Below are 15,920 nucleotides of genomic sequence, written 5' to 3'. Positions count from 1 at the left end.
GTGTCAGGGGAAGTTTAGGTTGAATTTTAGGACATGGTTTTTCACCCAGAGGGTGGTTGGCCACTGGAACAGACTCCCCAGAGAAGTGGTCACAGCACAAGCCTTGAGTTCAAGAAGTATTTTGACAATGCTCTCAAGCACATGGTATGACTTTTCAGGCTGTCGTATGCAGGACCAGAGCTGGACTTTGATGATCCTTGGGGGTGTCTTCCAGCTCAGGATGATTCCACAATTCTAGAAGTTAGAAGTACAGCAACCTTCAGAACTTTCTGTAGCTGTTTTCATAGCTTCCATTTCACTCTGTTTTCTCACATTTTCCCATTTTTCTTCATTCTTTATGTAATACCCTTCAGCAGTCTACTGCAGAGTGTGATGTAAAAATAAGGCTTTTTGGTTTGGATTTAGTCTACTATCAACAGTAACCAAAGCTAGGTGCATTATGGCTAAGGGTTTATTTAGAGTAAATGAGGAAAGACAGACATCTCCAGAGAAATTTTCTTGTTAATGTAAAAGCTTTTTTCATCTACAAGACATCTTATTTAAAACAAAAAGTGTTAACTTTTAACTTCGATGTGAGCTAAAATATTGAAATTGTGTTTTTCTGTTCCTCCTCTTATTTCTTACTGCCTAAGGGGATCTTTTTTTTTGTGTGTGTGAAGCAAATACCTTTCAAGTAAGAAGAAAATGTAGTTTGAAGCTCGACTTGGTTTCTGCTTTGGTCTGTTGATGATTCTGACTTCATTGAGAACAAAACCAGACCTGTACCTTTATTGATCAAGGCTGCAACCTAAACCAGTATTATTTTTAACCTTCTTTTTAAAAGTAATGATTGGCACAGGAAAATAATTTGTCAAGGAAAAAAGCATTCAAATACCTGTATTTCTGTGGTTTAGAAAGGGGTTGTAGAAATGTTTCAGGTAAAAACTGCGTTATCGTAGTTAGCTGCAAGTAGCTCAAGACTGTAGAAAATAAAGTTTATATTGGTCCTTCAGTGCTGTCCTGGGTTGAGATGGCAAAGCACCAACTGTCCAGGACAGAGTGAAAAGGGTTCCCTCCCCCCCAACCAGCCAAGGGAAGAAGAAGAGGGAGAGAGGAAAAAAAACTTCTAAAACCAGGTTTATGCTGAAACTAACTACATGTATTTATACAGAGAAGAGAATATTAAGAGGAAACTACAATATAACACACACTTACACAAGTTACATATATATAACAAGGAATAACTCCCCACTCCCCAATTAATACAAAGCCCATTACTCTAAATTCATAAGCACTCCAAAAGACACTCAGCAAGAAAGAGAAAGTATAACAACAAAATATTTCTACTTCCCTGAATGCAAACAAAATGCAAGCACAGGCAACAGGAGCAGGGCCTAGCACAGTAGAGGAGCTGCTAGATGTCTTCCTCTTAGTGCAGCCATGATGGAACTAACTAAGCCACTCCCACACACTGGATTTTACACCCTTTGAGATGATGTTGTATGGTATGGAATACAATATTATTGGCTGGAAAAGGTCAGCTGTTAGCTAGCTCAGCCCAGTTTAAATCAGCTGACAATCCCAGGCCTAGCTGAACTTTAAAACCTAAGTTTAGGCCCACCTGGCTAAACCCATAACAAGTGCAAATGGCCTGTACTTATAATAGTGTTTAAAAAACCTGATTATAATCACTGTACGTGTCACCAGTGCCTGGGATGAACGCTGCAGCTTCATGTGGAGTGGGTGCTGTACTGGAAATACAGATCTGAGTGACTCCTGTGGGATTGTTCTGCTTGGTCTTTCAGAAACAGCTTAGGTCAAAAACTTAATTGATCTTTTATTAGGTTTTAGTTTAAAAAAATAAAATATGTATATGCAAGCTACTTATATATAAATATTGTGAAGCAGAATTAAGGAAGAAAGCCTGAGAAGTAATTTTTTTTCCCTTTTCCAACTTCTAGTTCCCCTGTCCCTTTTTTTCAGTCATTTGTTTTTGTTTTAATTCTCACTTGAAGGAAGCATATTTTAGGGTAGAAGACATGCTTTTATCATGTTTTACCACTAAAGATAGTCAAGTGATTTGTTAGAGTTCAAGTGTAAGTGCCATTTTAGAACCACTCTATTTATTAGCTAATGTCCTCAACAACTAGACCATATGTCTCCAGTCTGGTTAAGCATACTGAAAACTGAGGGAAAACATATTACTATCTGATTGTCCTAGTTACTAATTTCAACAGCACAAGAGATTACAGAATTAGTTCTCTTAGTTTAAGGATACATTACAATCTGAAAATGATCAAACTTTTTTTTTTCTTTTCACAGTCTGTGTTTTGTACACGCAAGCAATTGGAAACAAAGAATGGAGAGAGGTAAGATATATTAATAGATGTATAAACTTGGAGTATGCTTAAGGCTGGCCATTTGCCCTGGCAGAAGAGGGCATGTTATTGCCTCTTGAATGCCATGCTAAGCAGTGGGCATCTTGTGGGAGTCCTGTATACCCGCAAACACCTAAAACATAGTCCAATTGTCCTCAATTTCCTTATGTCTATCACGTATTTCCATCAAAAGAGAAAACAAGATTAGAGAAAATACATGAGTTTCTGATTTTACGGTCTCCCTGAGATAAATTAAATCAGACTTAGCTATCAATCTGGGTGAGGTTTGTGGATATCAAAAGAGGAAGACACTCAAACAGTACAAGATCTATGGCAGGACTCAAATGTGGTGATAGTCAATGTCAGCAAAACTAGCCTGTAGTTGTGGTAATGATGTACATTTCCTGTGTAGCACTGCAGAGAAGTTAGATGCTGCTGAACAGAACGTGACACCAGGCAACAAGAGAGGGAGGATACTTTGCATAGGTTGGACCATGTCTTCTTAGCCTGTCAGTGTAAACACTGGAGAGATATGTCTTAAGATACTAAATCAAGTACTTCTGAATTGGATATGTGCATCAGATCAACATATATAGCCTGGGACTCTCTTCCAGTACTTTTCTCCTTTATTGTTATTCTTTGGAACAATTGACAGCTTTGAGGGAAGGGTGGTCATCTTTCTACTACTCAAATGAGCTTTATCTGAGAGGGTTGGTGGAACTGTTCTTCACTACGGGTAGATTGCTGTGTGGCCTTGTGTTTTAAGAATAAAGCCAAGAGTGGAATGTGGTATCTTACTGTATTTCTCTCTAAAAGAGAAGAGGTCTGGTATTGTGGTTTTCTGAACTCATATTTTATGTGATTATACTGTGTATAAAATTCCAGTGAGAGGTGGCCAGGGACAGGGAAAAGAGACCTCTTCTCTTACATTTGGTGTCCTTGCCAGTTGGCCAGAGAAATGTATTTTCTGCTTTGCTGAAACATGGTAGATGTGGGGTTCAGTCTTGTCAGGAAGAGAGGATTGAATTTATCTTGTGCTTGGGGAATAGTTGTTTGATACATGAAACACTGTACCTATTTCAGTTGTAGGTTTTAGTTAAATTGCTAATATCTGTTCTTAACTGGGCACTAGGCATCCTCTCAGAATACCTACTGGATCACATTCCTTTGATGATTTGTGTGAAGAAACATCAAGTTAGGGATTCTGAATGGGAATTTGCTACTCTTAGCTAAATTGGCAAATGTAGTGGATGTACACAGAATTGTAAATGTTTGGATAGCAAACTCTGAAAACAGAGAGGTCTTTGGACATTCAGGTGTCTGGATGGCTTGGTGCAGTATGGCAGTCAAACCTAGATTGCTAAAGCATTTGGGTCCTCTTCTGGTACAGGCTTAAGAGGATTTTGTCAGAATTTTGGCTTTTATAATTGTCTAAGGTTCATATGTAACTTTGTAGAATTTTCATGTTTGTCTTATGTAATGGTTAACTACTTAACCATTTTTAATATTATAATTGTCCTGATGGTAAAATTATAATATCACCTCACCTAGAAAATGTTTCATGTGCTTGTTTTGAGGTGATTGGAAAGATTCCATCTACTTTTGATTTCAGCATATCCAAGTTTGTAATGGTTGATGTGTGTCACTACATTACAGCTGTCTGTTTTCTGCTGCCATTTTATCTCCTTGACCAAAGCAAACCCACCTGAACAGGGCAGCATGCAGTGTTATTTATTGCATTGCATCTTTGAACTCTTTAAAGAGTATCTTGGCTGCGGGAATCATAAATCATAACCAAATCATAATTGTCTTGTCTATCAGGAAGGTGCAGGTGTAAGTATTTAGAACTCAGTTGACTGTTTATAGTTAGTGAAAAAAGGTACCATCCTGAGGTCAGTTCATCAGACCTAATTTAGATGTCTGTGTTGGATGAGATGAATCCTTCTTTAGAAGTGCCTTCAAGTGGTGATCAAAAGCCTGCACTTTGGACTAGGTCACATATAAAGGTCAGGGAGTAGAATCCGTTTGTTGTAGCTTTTACGACAGTCAAAATTTAGAGGTTGGCATTACACAGGGAGGGGCTGAGTCAGGATTGCATTTTATATGTTGTGGTGTATTATACCAGCAGTACAAAAAATCAAAATGATAGGTAGAAGATAAGTTGATATATATATATTAGATAGGTAATCCTATATCTTTATTTTTGTACTTTTTCTGTCTGCATTGATGAATGCTCTAATTCTGCATGGGAGTTCATGTTATTGCATTTGAAGGCTCATTTAATACTTTGTTAGCTTGTAGATGTGGAATTCACCTGCACCTGTTTGGAGAAGACAAAACTGAGACAACTAATAAGGTCCTGATGATCTGTACAGATATTGAAGAATGATGTTAAATCATGGCAACATACTTTACATTGCTTCTGTTTCATATCATTTTATGCATAGTTTTCTTCCTTCTTTTGCCTAATTACTTTATTTTGAACACTGTAGAAAGTGCTTGGGCATCTTGAACACAACAAATCGTTTCACAATCTCCATAATTGGCCCTGGCATTCTATTCTAACAGCATGCTTTTTCTTTTTGCCTTCAGCTAAGCTATTCACATAGAACCAGTACATTAGTTAAATCAAACCCTTTGTTAGTGAAGGACAGATGTTTTCTGGGAACTGACTCCTGGTTACCTGTGGTACAGATTCCAGTGTTTTAACTTGGTGTTATTATTACACACTGAAGTCCTCAGCAAATAAAGTGTTTTGTTCTCAATTTAATAGGGTGTTGTTTTTCAAAAAGATTTCTCTTTACTTACAATATGATCATTAGGTGTTTCAATTATTATAATTAGTAACAAACTCACCATCAGAATCTGGGCTTTGGTTTTAAAAATTTACTTCCCCTTACTTTTTGAGGACACATTTGAAATATGGCTAAATATAACTTAACTGTTATCTGCAGGAGTCTTACCGAGAGGAAGAGGAGAGTTAGACAGTGATCTCTTCTCTGTGGTGAGCAGTGACAGGACCCAAGGGAAGAGCCTGAGTTGTGTCAGAGGAAGTTTAGGTTGGGTATTAGAAAAGGGTTCTTGACCCAGAGGGTGGTTGGGTCCTGGAACCCCAGGGAAGTGGTCACAGCACTGAGCCCAACAGAGTTCAGAAAATGTTTGGATGATACTCTCAGGCCCATGATGTGACTCTTGGGGATGGTCCTGTGCAGGGCTAAGGATTGGACTCAATGATCCTTGTGGGTCCCTTCCAACTTGGCATATTCTGTGATTCTGTAAAATAATACATTAAAAGAGTCTGAACTTCTTCATTTTGAAGAGGATATTAGTTCTGAAAACAAGAGGAAGCAGTTAAAAGGTGAATGTTAAATAAATAATAGGCATTGTAAAATAATCAACTGCAGTTTTCCTGGCAATATTGAACAATGGTATGTGTTAAGGTATTACCCGTGATGTGAGGCTTTGAACATCAGGTCCACTCTCTGCCTGTTGGAAATCTGTTTTCTCACTGGTCCTTGACAGAGAATCATAACATTATTAAGATTGGAAAAGACCTCCAAGATCATTGAGTCGGACTTAAAACCCAGCACTGCCAAGTCCACCAGTAATCTATGTCCCCAAGTCCCACATTTTAAACACTTCCAGGTGGTTTTATTGCTTCCTGACCACCCTTTTAGTGAAAAAAAATTTCCTAGTATCCAGTTATTCTATGATAATCTGACTCATTTTGTTCAAAGTGGATGCCTTCTCATGTGTAGTAGTTAAGCATTTCACTGCAGCATCTACCAATTTGATTACTGCTTGAACCATGATATGACACTTTGGAATCTCTTTTGTAGGCTATCTTAATGAAAGTAACAAAGACTTGACCTTTTATAAACAACATTTGTGGGGATTTAGGTTTTTTTGTTTTTAGAGTATTGGTGGAGTTTCTTTGAAATAACAGATTGCATCTTCTTTGTAGATGAGCATGTCTAGGAATAGACGGACATAAATAGGAATGTATTTTGAACAGATTAACAGATCAAGTTTCAGTACAAGGAAGCAAATGAAGAAGTCTATACTGTCCCAGTTGTGAAGAAAATAAATTTTGCTGTTGCATGGTATTCAGTTCACTGGAAAGCTTTCTCTGGCAGATTTATTGAATGAATCAGCTTTTGGTGAAATTGAAACAGTTGGAATTAAAAAACATCATCTTTCAAGGAAGTCCTGTTTCCTTTCAAAGGAAATGGTGAAAAAAAGGCAAGGCACAGAAAAAAGAGGAATCCTTTCTGATTTTTATATACTTATGATTGTATGAACATTGCTTAAAAAGCATTACATCATATGTGCATGCAGTCTATGAATGCTTCATGCCTGTTAGAGGATTGTTGTGGGTTTTCTAGTAATTAGTATGATTTTATGTATTATAAGCGTTACTCTCCATTTAGGACAAACACACTGCAGAACATGTTATGACTATGCTTTTTTCTGAGGAGAGGTTGATAGTTGGGAAATCCTTTTTTTCCCTTGTAGTCTCTGTAATTCTGGTTATTTGAGACTATTAATCATTATTATAACAAGCTTACTCCCTTTCTTTCTACACTGTTTCTTAGTTGTTTTGTTCACATGTAGTCAAGCTGGGTTACAAACTCCTGGGAGGAGGATTATCTATTGTTGAACATTTGTAGCCATTTTATTCAGTGCTTTCAATAGAAAGCGTTACCTGGAGCTTCCTAAAGAATTTTTAAGAGTCAAGAACCTGGTGATAGTTTAACCCATTTTTCAATTCTTTAGTTTTGTAGACTGGTAACAGAATACTGGGTTCTGACTGTTTACCTTTCAAGGTAGATGTTTTAAGGGCAAAATACTAGAGATAAAAACAATGAGTTATTAAAAGATTAAATAATGTATACTGCACTGAAAAACTTAGGCTCAAATTATTTTCCTAATGAAAGACTGAACTAAGGATAATTGTAATAAGCTATATCCATACTAAGAACATACATTTCATACTGCAAAGCATTTCTGTTTAAGTTATAGAAAGATTCAAAAGATATTAAGATGCGGAGGATGATTTTCCATTAACTTCATATCATTTTAGGCTGGATCGCTAGATTGAGATGCTCTAAAATTAAAATTAGTAAAATTCTAAAAATCCCCTTCTACTAGGAGATCTTGCAATTACAATTTGAAAAAGACCCTTCATCTCAGGAAATCTAGAAAAGGGTCTCTGTTCTTGGTTTTCTTTGAACCTTTTTTTTTTTTTTAACTTTAAATAGTTACAGATTCTCTTACTCTCCTGAATGATGTTTCTGAAGGTATTTCCTTCTTGGCCATGTTAAGGTTTTAGCTTTGTGCAATTGTTAGAGGAGAAACTAGGCCATGTGGAGAACTAATTAATTAGTAGCTATGTTATTAGTCATAAGTGACTGGATTATAGAAGTAACCTGTTCTACTTAATAAAGTGTATAGGTAATGTGGGAAACATTTTAAAAGGTGCTTAATTCAGCTGGAAAATACAGACGGGTGACCTTTGGAGACCAGGTTTTTAATGTCATCAGTAAGGTAAATTCTGTTAGTAATTTGTTGCTTAAGTAATTAGTTACAGTGGTTTAATCATAGAACTATTTAAATTGGAAAAGTTCTTTAAGCTCATAGAGTCCAACCTTATGTGAAGGAATCATTTGTGTAGCCCTTGGAAAAAAGTAAACAGGCAAAAAACCTGAAGCCTCAATTAGAGAACAAAGGAGTAATTTTAAAATAAAGCAAGTTAATAGGGCCACTAAATTCAGTCCCTTGAGTTTTGTAAAAATCTAAGGATAATTAATGAGAAATAAAGGTGACAGTGTAATAGATACTCAGTTAGGCCTTCTCTGGTAAAAGTGTGATTTGATCATCTGCACGTGGCATATTTATCTTTTGTTAGTGATACAGTTCTGTAAGGAATTGTGAGGTCTGAAAGGTTTCCCGAGGGTAGCCTGGTTTGTACTGTAAAGTGTTGTTTGTCTGCATCCTGTGGTAGTTCTCCCTTAAGAGTCTCGAGTATCTTTGTCACTCTGGAGAGCTTCTTGAGATTTTTCCTTCCCATGTCAGTTTAATGCTCCCCCTTCTGTAGCTATTGCTTTGGCTTAGGAAAGATGAAGAAATACAGTGATTGCTGATGAGTAAACTTGCTCTCTAAACAATCTGTGCCTTAGGACATTCATAAGCCTTCTTACAGAGGGTGTCAAGGTTCCAGTGAGATCAGGGAATCGTTCCACCTAGGTTTTAAGAAATGATGTAAAGTCTTGGCAGAGGAGTATGCTAATTGACACTACATGCTAAATATTATTTACCTTTTTACACAGAGATGGTTTCATTCATTGGGAAGATAGCTTTGCTCCTTTGTCTTTTATAGCAAGTGTCAGAATATGGAGATCTCTGAGTGAGACTGTCCTGGCTGAGCATCTCACAGCACAGTGAAAGTGCAGGCACCTGACAGGATTCAAGCACACTCTGAAAGATCCAAAGTGACAGCATTTTGTCACTTCCAAGAATTATTCCTTTTCCTGAGACTTTTTAGAGCTGTGCCTTGAAGATGTGTTAACTTCTGGGGAACATTTTATTGTACCTGAGACCTTTGGTGGGTAGTTTGCTTTTTGGAGTCAATCCCCTGCAGTTTGAGGGCAGTCATTCAAAGGAGGTTAAGAGTTGCTGACAGTAATGGAGTTTCTTTAAAGCTCAGAAATTATATGGCTGGAGTTCTTCACCACTTATTTTAATAAGAATCAAGAAATGAAAGGAAGTTTGTCAGTTTTGAGGGCATGAAATACTGGAATATGCTCTATCCTCTCGTATCGCATATAAGTATGTAGGGGCTGGGATAGGGAGGCTCCTTTGAAGGCTGAGGGGCTCTGTGCAGGTTATAGTGATTAGATTCACATCTGTGATGTGAGAACATTTTTAGGAAATACATCTCAAACAGCTTCAGTTACAGTAAGGTTTATTCTTTCTTTATCCATGTTTATTCATTTAGTCAAGTCCTGTTGATGAAGAGGTTGGCAGTCTTTGAGTTATTCAAAAGTCTCTAGTCCTAAATTGCAGTTTTGAGGACTCCTTAATGGTGATCTTTCAGCAGACTGTCAGAAAGCTTTTCCATAGGCTATATTCAAATATGTGTAGGACAAAATCAAGTGTTCAATTTAATAATAACTCTTTTTTGTTTTCCGAGTATCTTGAAAGAACATCTAAAACAAGAACAAAATTTTCACATTGATATTTTTATGATCAGTCATTTATATCCTGTAATAAGCTGAAGTCAACCAAAATTTATGGGTTCTTTTAAATTAAAATATTTTCAGTTTGATGAGAGCTGAGGCACTTTCAGACCAAGAAAGAAAAGGCATTTTGTCAAAAACTTGGAGAGGAGAAATGAAGAGGAAGCTGAACTGAGGCGAAACAGGAGCTGGACAGCACAAAAATTACAGACTTTTAGTAGCAGGCCTATGTTCCCCAATATTTAAAGCTATGTGTAATATGCAATGTATGCAGGCTTTTGCTTGCATTGGGTTTGTGTTTGTTTGTTTGTTTTGGGAAGTAGTGGTTTCTTGCGTTAGAGAGTTTCTTCCACAAATTTTTGTGGATTTTGATTGAATGCTTTGGGAGCTGGTGTTTATAAAGGTTAAGTCATACAATACAGGGTGTGTGCCACTCTCTATTGACATATGAGGTCTGCCACTCCATCCACAGATAACTGATCTACTGTGTGAACACAGTCATCTTTCGTGGCATCTGTTTAAGAGAATTTCTTACAGGCTCTCACACATCTCACATATTGCTGTTAATGGCAATCTGCTTAATTGTACTTCATTGTAGTGTGTGGCATAAACTTATACTTTTCTTTTACAGTTTGGAAGAACAGAAGTAATTGATAATACCTTAAATCCAGATTTTGTAAGAAAATTTATAATGGACTACTTCTTTGAAGAAAGAGAGAATCTGCGATTTGATTTGTAAGTTAACAATCTTTGACTCTAATATTGCAGCCTCAAGCATGTGAAGTTTAGTCCAGCATAAAATTGACTTGAAAGGAGGTGGTATCTGTTGACATGGAATAAATTAATTTTATAAACTTGATTGATTTATCATTGCTTCATCAGAAATAAATGTGTAAGTAAGAAATTGGCAGGTATTAACTAGTCGAAGTACAATTATACTCACAATTACTACCTTTAGAAAAATGGAAAACTAAGGATGTCAAAATGTTAAAATATTCTTGCAACATAGCCAACAAAACAGGTATGAACATACTGTCCATAGATAAAATACAGTACAGATAGTACAGAGACAAACACATCTTTACTAATATAAATGCCAGTATGCATCTAGATATAATAAATTTTGATTTTAAAATTACAGCAGTTGTTTTAGAAGTAGATGGCTTTGATGTTATTTCTGATGTGCTAATTTCATTTCACAGGTGGCATTGTTTTGATTTTCACTTTATTATTTGGAAGATAGATTTGAGAGTCTAGTCTCCAGGTCACCTTGAATGTCATCTCTTATGTTTCACTCCATTCTGATTATTTCAGGCTTTGTGATAACCAAATTTGTGTTGTTTTTTAATTTTAATGCACCTTTTTAATTAGCAGTTCTTCCTTAACCTTGCTCTAGGAGAGAGTGTTTGAATAACCCTCACAGATAATTAAGTTTTGATGCAGTTTTGCATCATAGTATGCATAGTGGCCACAAATTTTCTTTACATGTCCTTTTTTACTTGAAGAACTCTTTTCCTATTTCTTTTTGGTTCCTTTGCAAGATATACTAGACTTCAGCTACTTAAAGGAAGGAAAGGAAATGCTCAATGCCAGGATAGATTACAGGGTGCTTCAATGGCTAGGTACAAGTTCTTTCATTTTCACCATGGAAGCCTGATGCAGAGTTTATTTGTAATTTTAAAACTTGAGTTTGCTGTCATTCAGTCTGTGGAGTATAACTGTTGTGCGTTATTCAAAATAACTTTAAAGTAAGAGCTAATCACTTTGTGAAATAAAGGATTCTCTTTAAAATATAAAGCATTGCTGAAATAACACAGTTGGGCTGTGTAGGAATCTGGGCTTGTTGGCCTCTTGCATCTCCCCGGATGTGTGTATGTTACAGGATGGGGGCAGTGCAGTAGAAAAGTGAAATAAATGAACTGAGGAGGAGAAAGCTAGGCTCAGTCTGGGGAAAGAAAGGAGTCTGTAAAGGCCTTATGGATAAGTGCTACCTGAAAAGGACTTCGACCTGGAAGGGAAAACAGTCTCTTGTTTAGTTCTTTATGTAATCAGAGAAGTAGACTCCTGTTTGTCTACTTATGAAAAGCTGTAAGTAACACATACACTGTACTTACCAGAAAGACGTGACTGCTTTCTGCTGCTGTTGTGGATTACCTGAACACAAGTCTGATCTCAAAACTGAATAGCTGTTGCTATCTTTGTCTGCAGGTGACCATATAGCCATATTATTCTGTGAATGTACATTTAGAGACCTATAGCAATGATAGATGAGGAATTAAATATCCTAGAACTTGAAACCAGAAATGTGAATCTAGTATAGTTACTCATGTGTTAAAACCCCAGTTCTGAAGCTTTAGAAAGCTTTCTGTATTAAATTCCTGAGCAAAATCATGTATTACTGTTGGCCAAAGTGTTATAATTCAAAGAAAGAATCTCCTCATATGATTTTTTTAACAAAAAAAAAAAAGAAAGCAGCAAATATATCTCTGATATTTTGTGTTCTAATAAATAAGCATGAGCCCCCTCCTAAAATGTACAGCCACCAATATCTCAGGCTCCCTTCTGTTCACAGCTGGTGCTTTATTAGTGATTTTTGCCAGTGAAGTAATTTTTTGGTTTATTTCTGTAGCTATCCTTCAAATCAAATTACCAGCTGTGTTTTTCCACAATTTCACCAACCACTATGCATTTACGCATTTAATTGTTTGGGTGGTTTGTTGTTGGTTTGGGGTTTTTTTAACTGATGTTAGTGATATTTAATAAGTTTTTTCTTTATAAACATGTTTCTAAAACTTTGGCTGTGTTGCATCACATCCAGCTACGTTATGGTATTCCTGTAATCCTGATTTGTGATCTGGTCCATAATGGATCCCAGCAAACAGTTGTGGCAGCACAGCCAAAGAGATAGCATTCCATGCAGTGGGAACAGAAACATGCAGGACAGCCTGAGATGGGTAATTGAGTTACTGGTATTGAATGTGAATGAATGATTTGATTAAAATATTAGTGTGGGTTACCTGATAAAGGTGGAAGACGGTGAAAGTATAGAGATTAGTAATTCCCCAAGAATTAATTACATTATCTTTTTAAATCTCTCTTAAATTCAGAGTCTAATGTTTTTTAACTCTTGACTTGATGGTGGAAGGGAAACTGATATTTTCTAGATGGAGGAAGACCAACATTATGGTACGTTCAAAAGAGCAAGTCAAACTCTTGCTAAATTTAAGCAGTTTAGTTTATTGTCAGTTATTCCTATTTAATTAGTTACATGACTTGAAATTACCTAACCAAATAATTTACAAGTTATTTTGTTTTCTAGGGTTAACTTTTAATTTTTGATCTGTTTTTGCCAGCTTTCATTGTTCAAACTGGAACATCAGAAGAACTTTTAATAGGATGCCCTTTATTGAAAATTATTTAATTTTAAATAGGTAGTGAACCATAGTCCTATAATCTGTGGTGACTCAATTTGCCTTCCTTCCTGCAAAACTTCCACTCACATATCTGTTTGTACAAATTTCACACGTTGAAATAGGTAAAAGAATTGTTTGATTTTTGTTTCTTAAATAATTGTTCTCAGATCTGTCATCTGGCCACTCTGATATATATTTTCTTTTTTTTTTAAGCTATGATGTTGACTCAAAGAGTCCTAACCTGTCAAAACATGTAAGTTGTTCCTTGCTATTATACTTTCTTGTGCTGAAATGCTTACATTTCCTAAATACATTTACTTTGTTTTTTCTGTATGAAATATGAGATGCATAGAGACAAATGCAGTGATTGTGGTTAATAGCACATACAATGCTAACGAATATTATTTTAATGGGACATTTCTCCTGTAAAGGGCATATTTAAGCACATTACATGCATTTTCAAATATGTGATATAATGCATGTTGTTGATACTTCTTTGGGTCCTAAAAATTGAAGCTTGTTTTGACTGTGTATCAGTATTAGTAGAAACCTTTTATGTTCATGTCATCTGGAAGTAGAGAAGATTTAAACAGTACCTTTAACATTTAGAAATGTGAGAGTAGAATTCAGAGGCTTCTCAGTGAATTTTTAAAAAAATACAGGAAGAGAAGAGAACCTTTGAGAATCTGGAGCAAAGGAGAAGAGAATAATGAAAGTAATCCTGTGTGTGTGCACTTGACAGTGAAAAGATAAGACTTTAGCCACTGATGTCCAGTTAGGTTCTCCCTGTAAAGATTTAGAGCCCCTGGCAAACTGTTTTCTGTCTCTGTCTTCATGGAAAGGTGATCAGAGTAACTGCATTGCTAGCTAGGAGGATACAGAAAATAGAATTCTTCCCTGTCTTCAACCTCCTTCTGGAATTCTGCCCAAGTTATTTACATTTTGGTAGTAACTAGTTTATCTGAATTAGTTTCTTTTTTTTCCCATGAAACATACTATTTCATATAAATCCCTAATATTTAAGTTGTAAGAAAAAAGGTAAGACATAAGAAAAGTTAGTCACTATGAAAGTGCAAACAAAGATATATGCAAATATATATGCTAGATGTTTGTTGTTTGATTACAGGAATAGGAATTGAAGGTTTGGGTATTGTGGTGGTTTGACCCTGACTAGATGCCAGGTGTCCCCCAAAGCCACCGTACACTGTCTTCCTCTGCTGGACAGGGGAGAGGAAATCACAGAATCACAGACCATTCTGAGTTGGAAGGGACCCACAAGGATCATCGAGTCCAACTCTTTAAGTCAATGGCCCACATAGGGCATTGAACCCATGACCTTGGCATTATTACAGCCAAGTTTTAAACAACTGAGCTAATCTCAGGGTCAGAACAATGAAAGGGTCACAAATTGAGTTAAAGGCCTGATATTTTTTAAATTGAACAAGGAGATTAGTATTTTCAGATGAATTTTAGCTGTTTTAAATTATGTAAATTATTTATGGAAACAGTGTTGTGGTGTCAGATCAGTCAAAGGATGTAGTTAAAAGATTTTTTGCAAGGTTATTTTCCTCTTCAGTGGGATTAGTTCATAGATACAGTTTGCTATATGGACTCATAAATAAGACAGTTGAGATGGGAATGAGTGGCCTAGGGTGAGAGGACAGTCAGAGTGACTTGTACAGATGTTTGCTACTATACACAGTATTACAATTGCATTATAGGAATTAAAGTGTCTCGATTCTCATTACTGTTTGTGAACTAATCTCACAAGCTACTGTTACCACTTCTGCCAGTGGTGCTCGGAAGAGCAGAGCAAGCAAATTTTTTTGACTTGCAAGATAAGGATTCACCCTACAGCAAAAAATGTTTTTCAATATACATACAACAGTTTGAAAAATCCATTCATATTTTTGTATTACAAATATAATATGAAAATTAGCTAATTTTTAGTGATATAGTTAAACTTAAAAAGCATGGAAATAAAGTCTTATCACTAAAGCAGTGCTTGTGGACCCTGACCCTGACCCTAACCCAAGCAATGCTTATGTATAATTGTCAATCTAGGTTGCTTGTGCAGGCGATGCACAAGTTTGAATTTCTCCCAACATAATTCATAGAATCAGTGTAGAATCTCTTCATAAAAAGAAATTTATTAAAATGTTTCAATTAAAGGAGGAGTAGAAACAACTGTATTTTTAATGTTTTTGATTTTTTTTGTCTTGGATTAATTTTTGATGATGAAAAAGGCACTAAAGAAACAGTAGTTGTAGTGCATTAGAATTGCTCCTGTAAATGTATCCCACTGTTACGTGAAGTATGTAGTAATTATTAGTAAGATGTGATGTTCAGCAGAATGTGTTCTTCAATAGTGAGCAGCCAATAAATGGGAAACCAAGTTTTTTTCAGCATGAAATAAAAAGTCTGAGTTTTTATGTTATTGCTTTGCAGGATTTTTTGGGACAGATGTTTTGTACATTGGGAGAAATAGTTGGATCACAGGGGAGCAGACTGGAAAAATCTATTGTGTAAGTATGTCATTCTTGAATGGTTGGATGAATACATATTGCTTCCTGAAGGTGAGAGCTGGGGTTGGTGTTGAGGTGGGGATTGTTTTGCTGTGAGCTATCTCAATATATGGAATTGACAGGCATGGCTTTTAAGGGAGAATAAACAGTTACAACCTCCTTTGGGCATCCACCTGCTCCAGCATGTAGTCCCTCATGGACTGCAGGTGGATCTCTGCTCCTCCATGTACCCTGGGCTGCAGAGTGCCAGCCTGTCTCATGGTGACCTGCACCGTGCAGTGCAGGGGAGTCTCAGCTCTAGCGCCTGGAGCACTTCCTCATGCTCCTTCTTCACTGACCTTGGTGTCTACAGAGTTGTTTCTTATGTCTCTCTTTTGAGTGCTGCTA

General features: G+C 36.4%; 1 protein-coding gene across 1 annotated transcript in view; it reads left to right on the top strand.

The window, feature by feature from the left end:
- CPNE8 (copine 8) overlaps window positions 1-15,920 on the top strand; it is an 81,810-nt gene that overhangs the window by 19,103 nt on the left and 46,787 nt on the right. Inside the window, exons 3-6 of the mRNA XM_071552595.1 lie at window positions 2,302-2,348; window positions 10,227-10,330; window positions 13,222-13,261; window positions 15,457-15,533. Of these exons, the coding sequence (XP_071408696.1) occupies window positions 2,302-2,348; window positions 10,227-10,330; window positions 13,222-13,261; window positions 15,457-15,533 (268 nt within the window). The remainder of the gene's footprint in view (window positions 1-2,301; window positions 2,349-10,226; window positions 10,331-13,221; window positions 13,262-15,456; window positions 15,534-15,920) is intronic.

The sequence above is a fragment of the Pithys albifrons genome, chromosome 3 (genome assembly GCF_047495875.1).
Source record: "Pithys albifrons albifrons isolate INPA30051 chromosome 3, PitAlb_v1, whole genome shotgun sequence".
Taxonomy (NCBI): Eukaryota; Metazoa; Chordata; class Aves; order Passeriformes; family Thamnophilidae; genus Pithys; species Pithys albifrons.
This window is presented reverse-complemented; position numbering and strand designations above follow the sequence as displayed.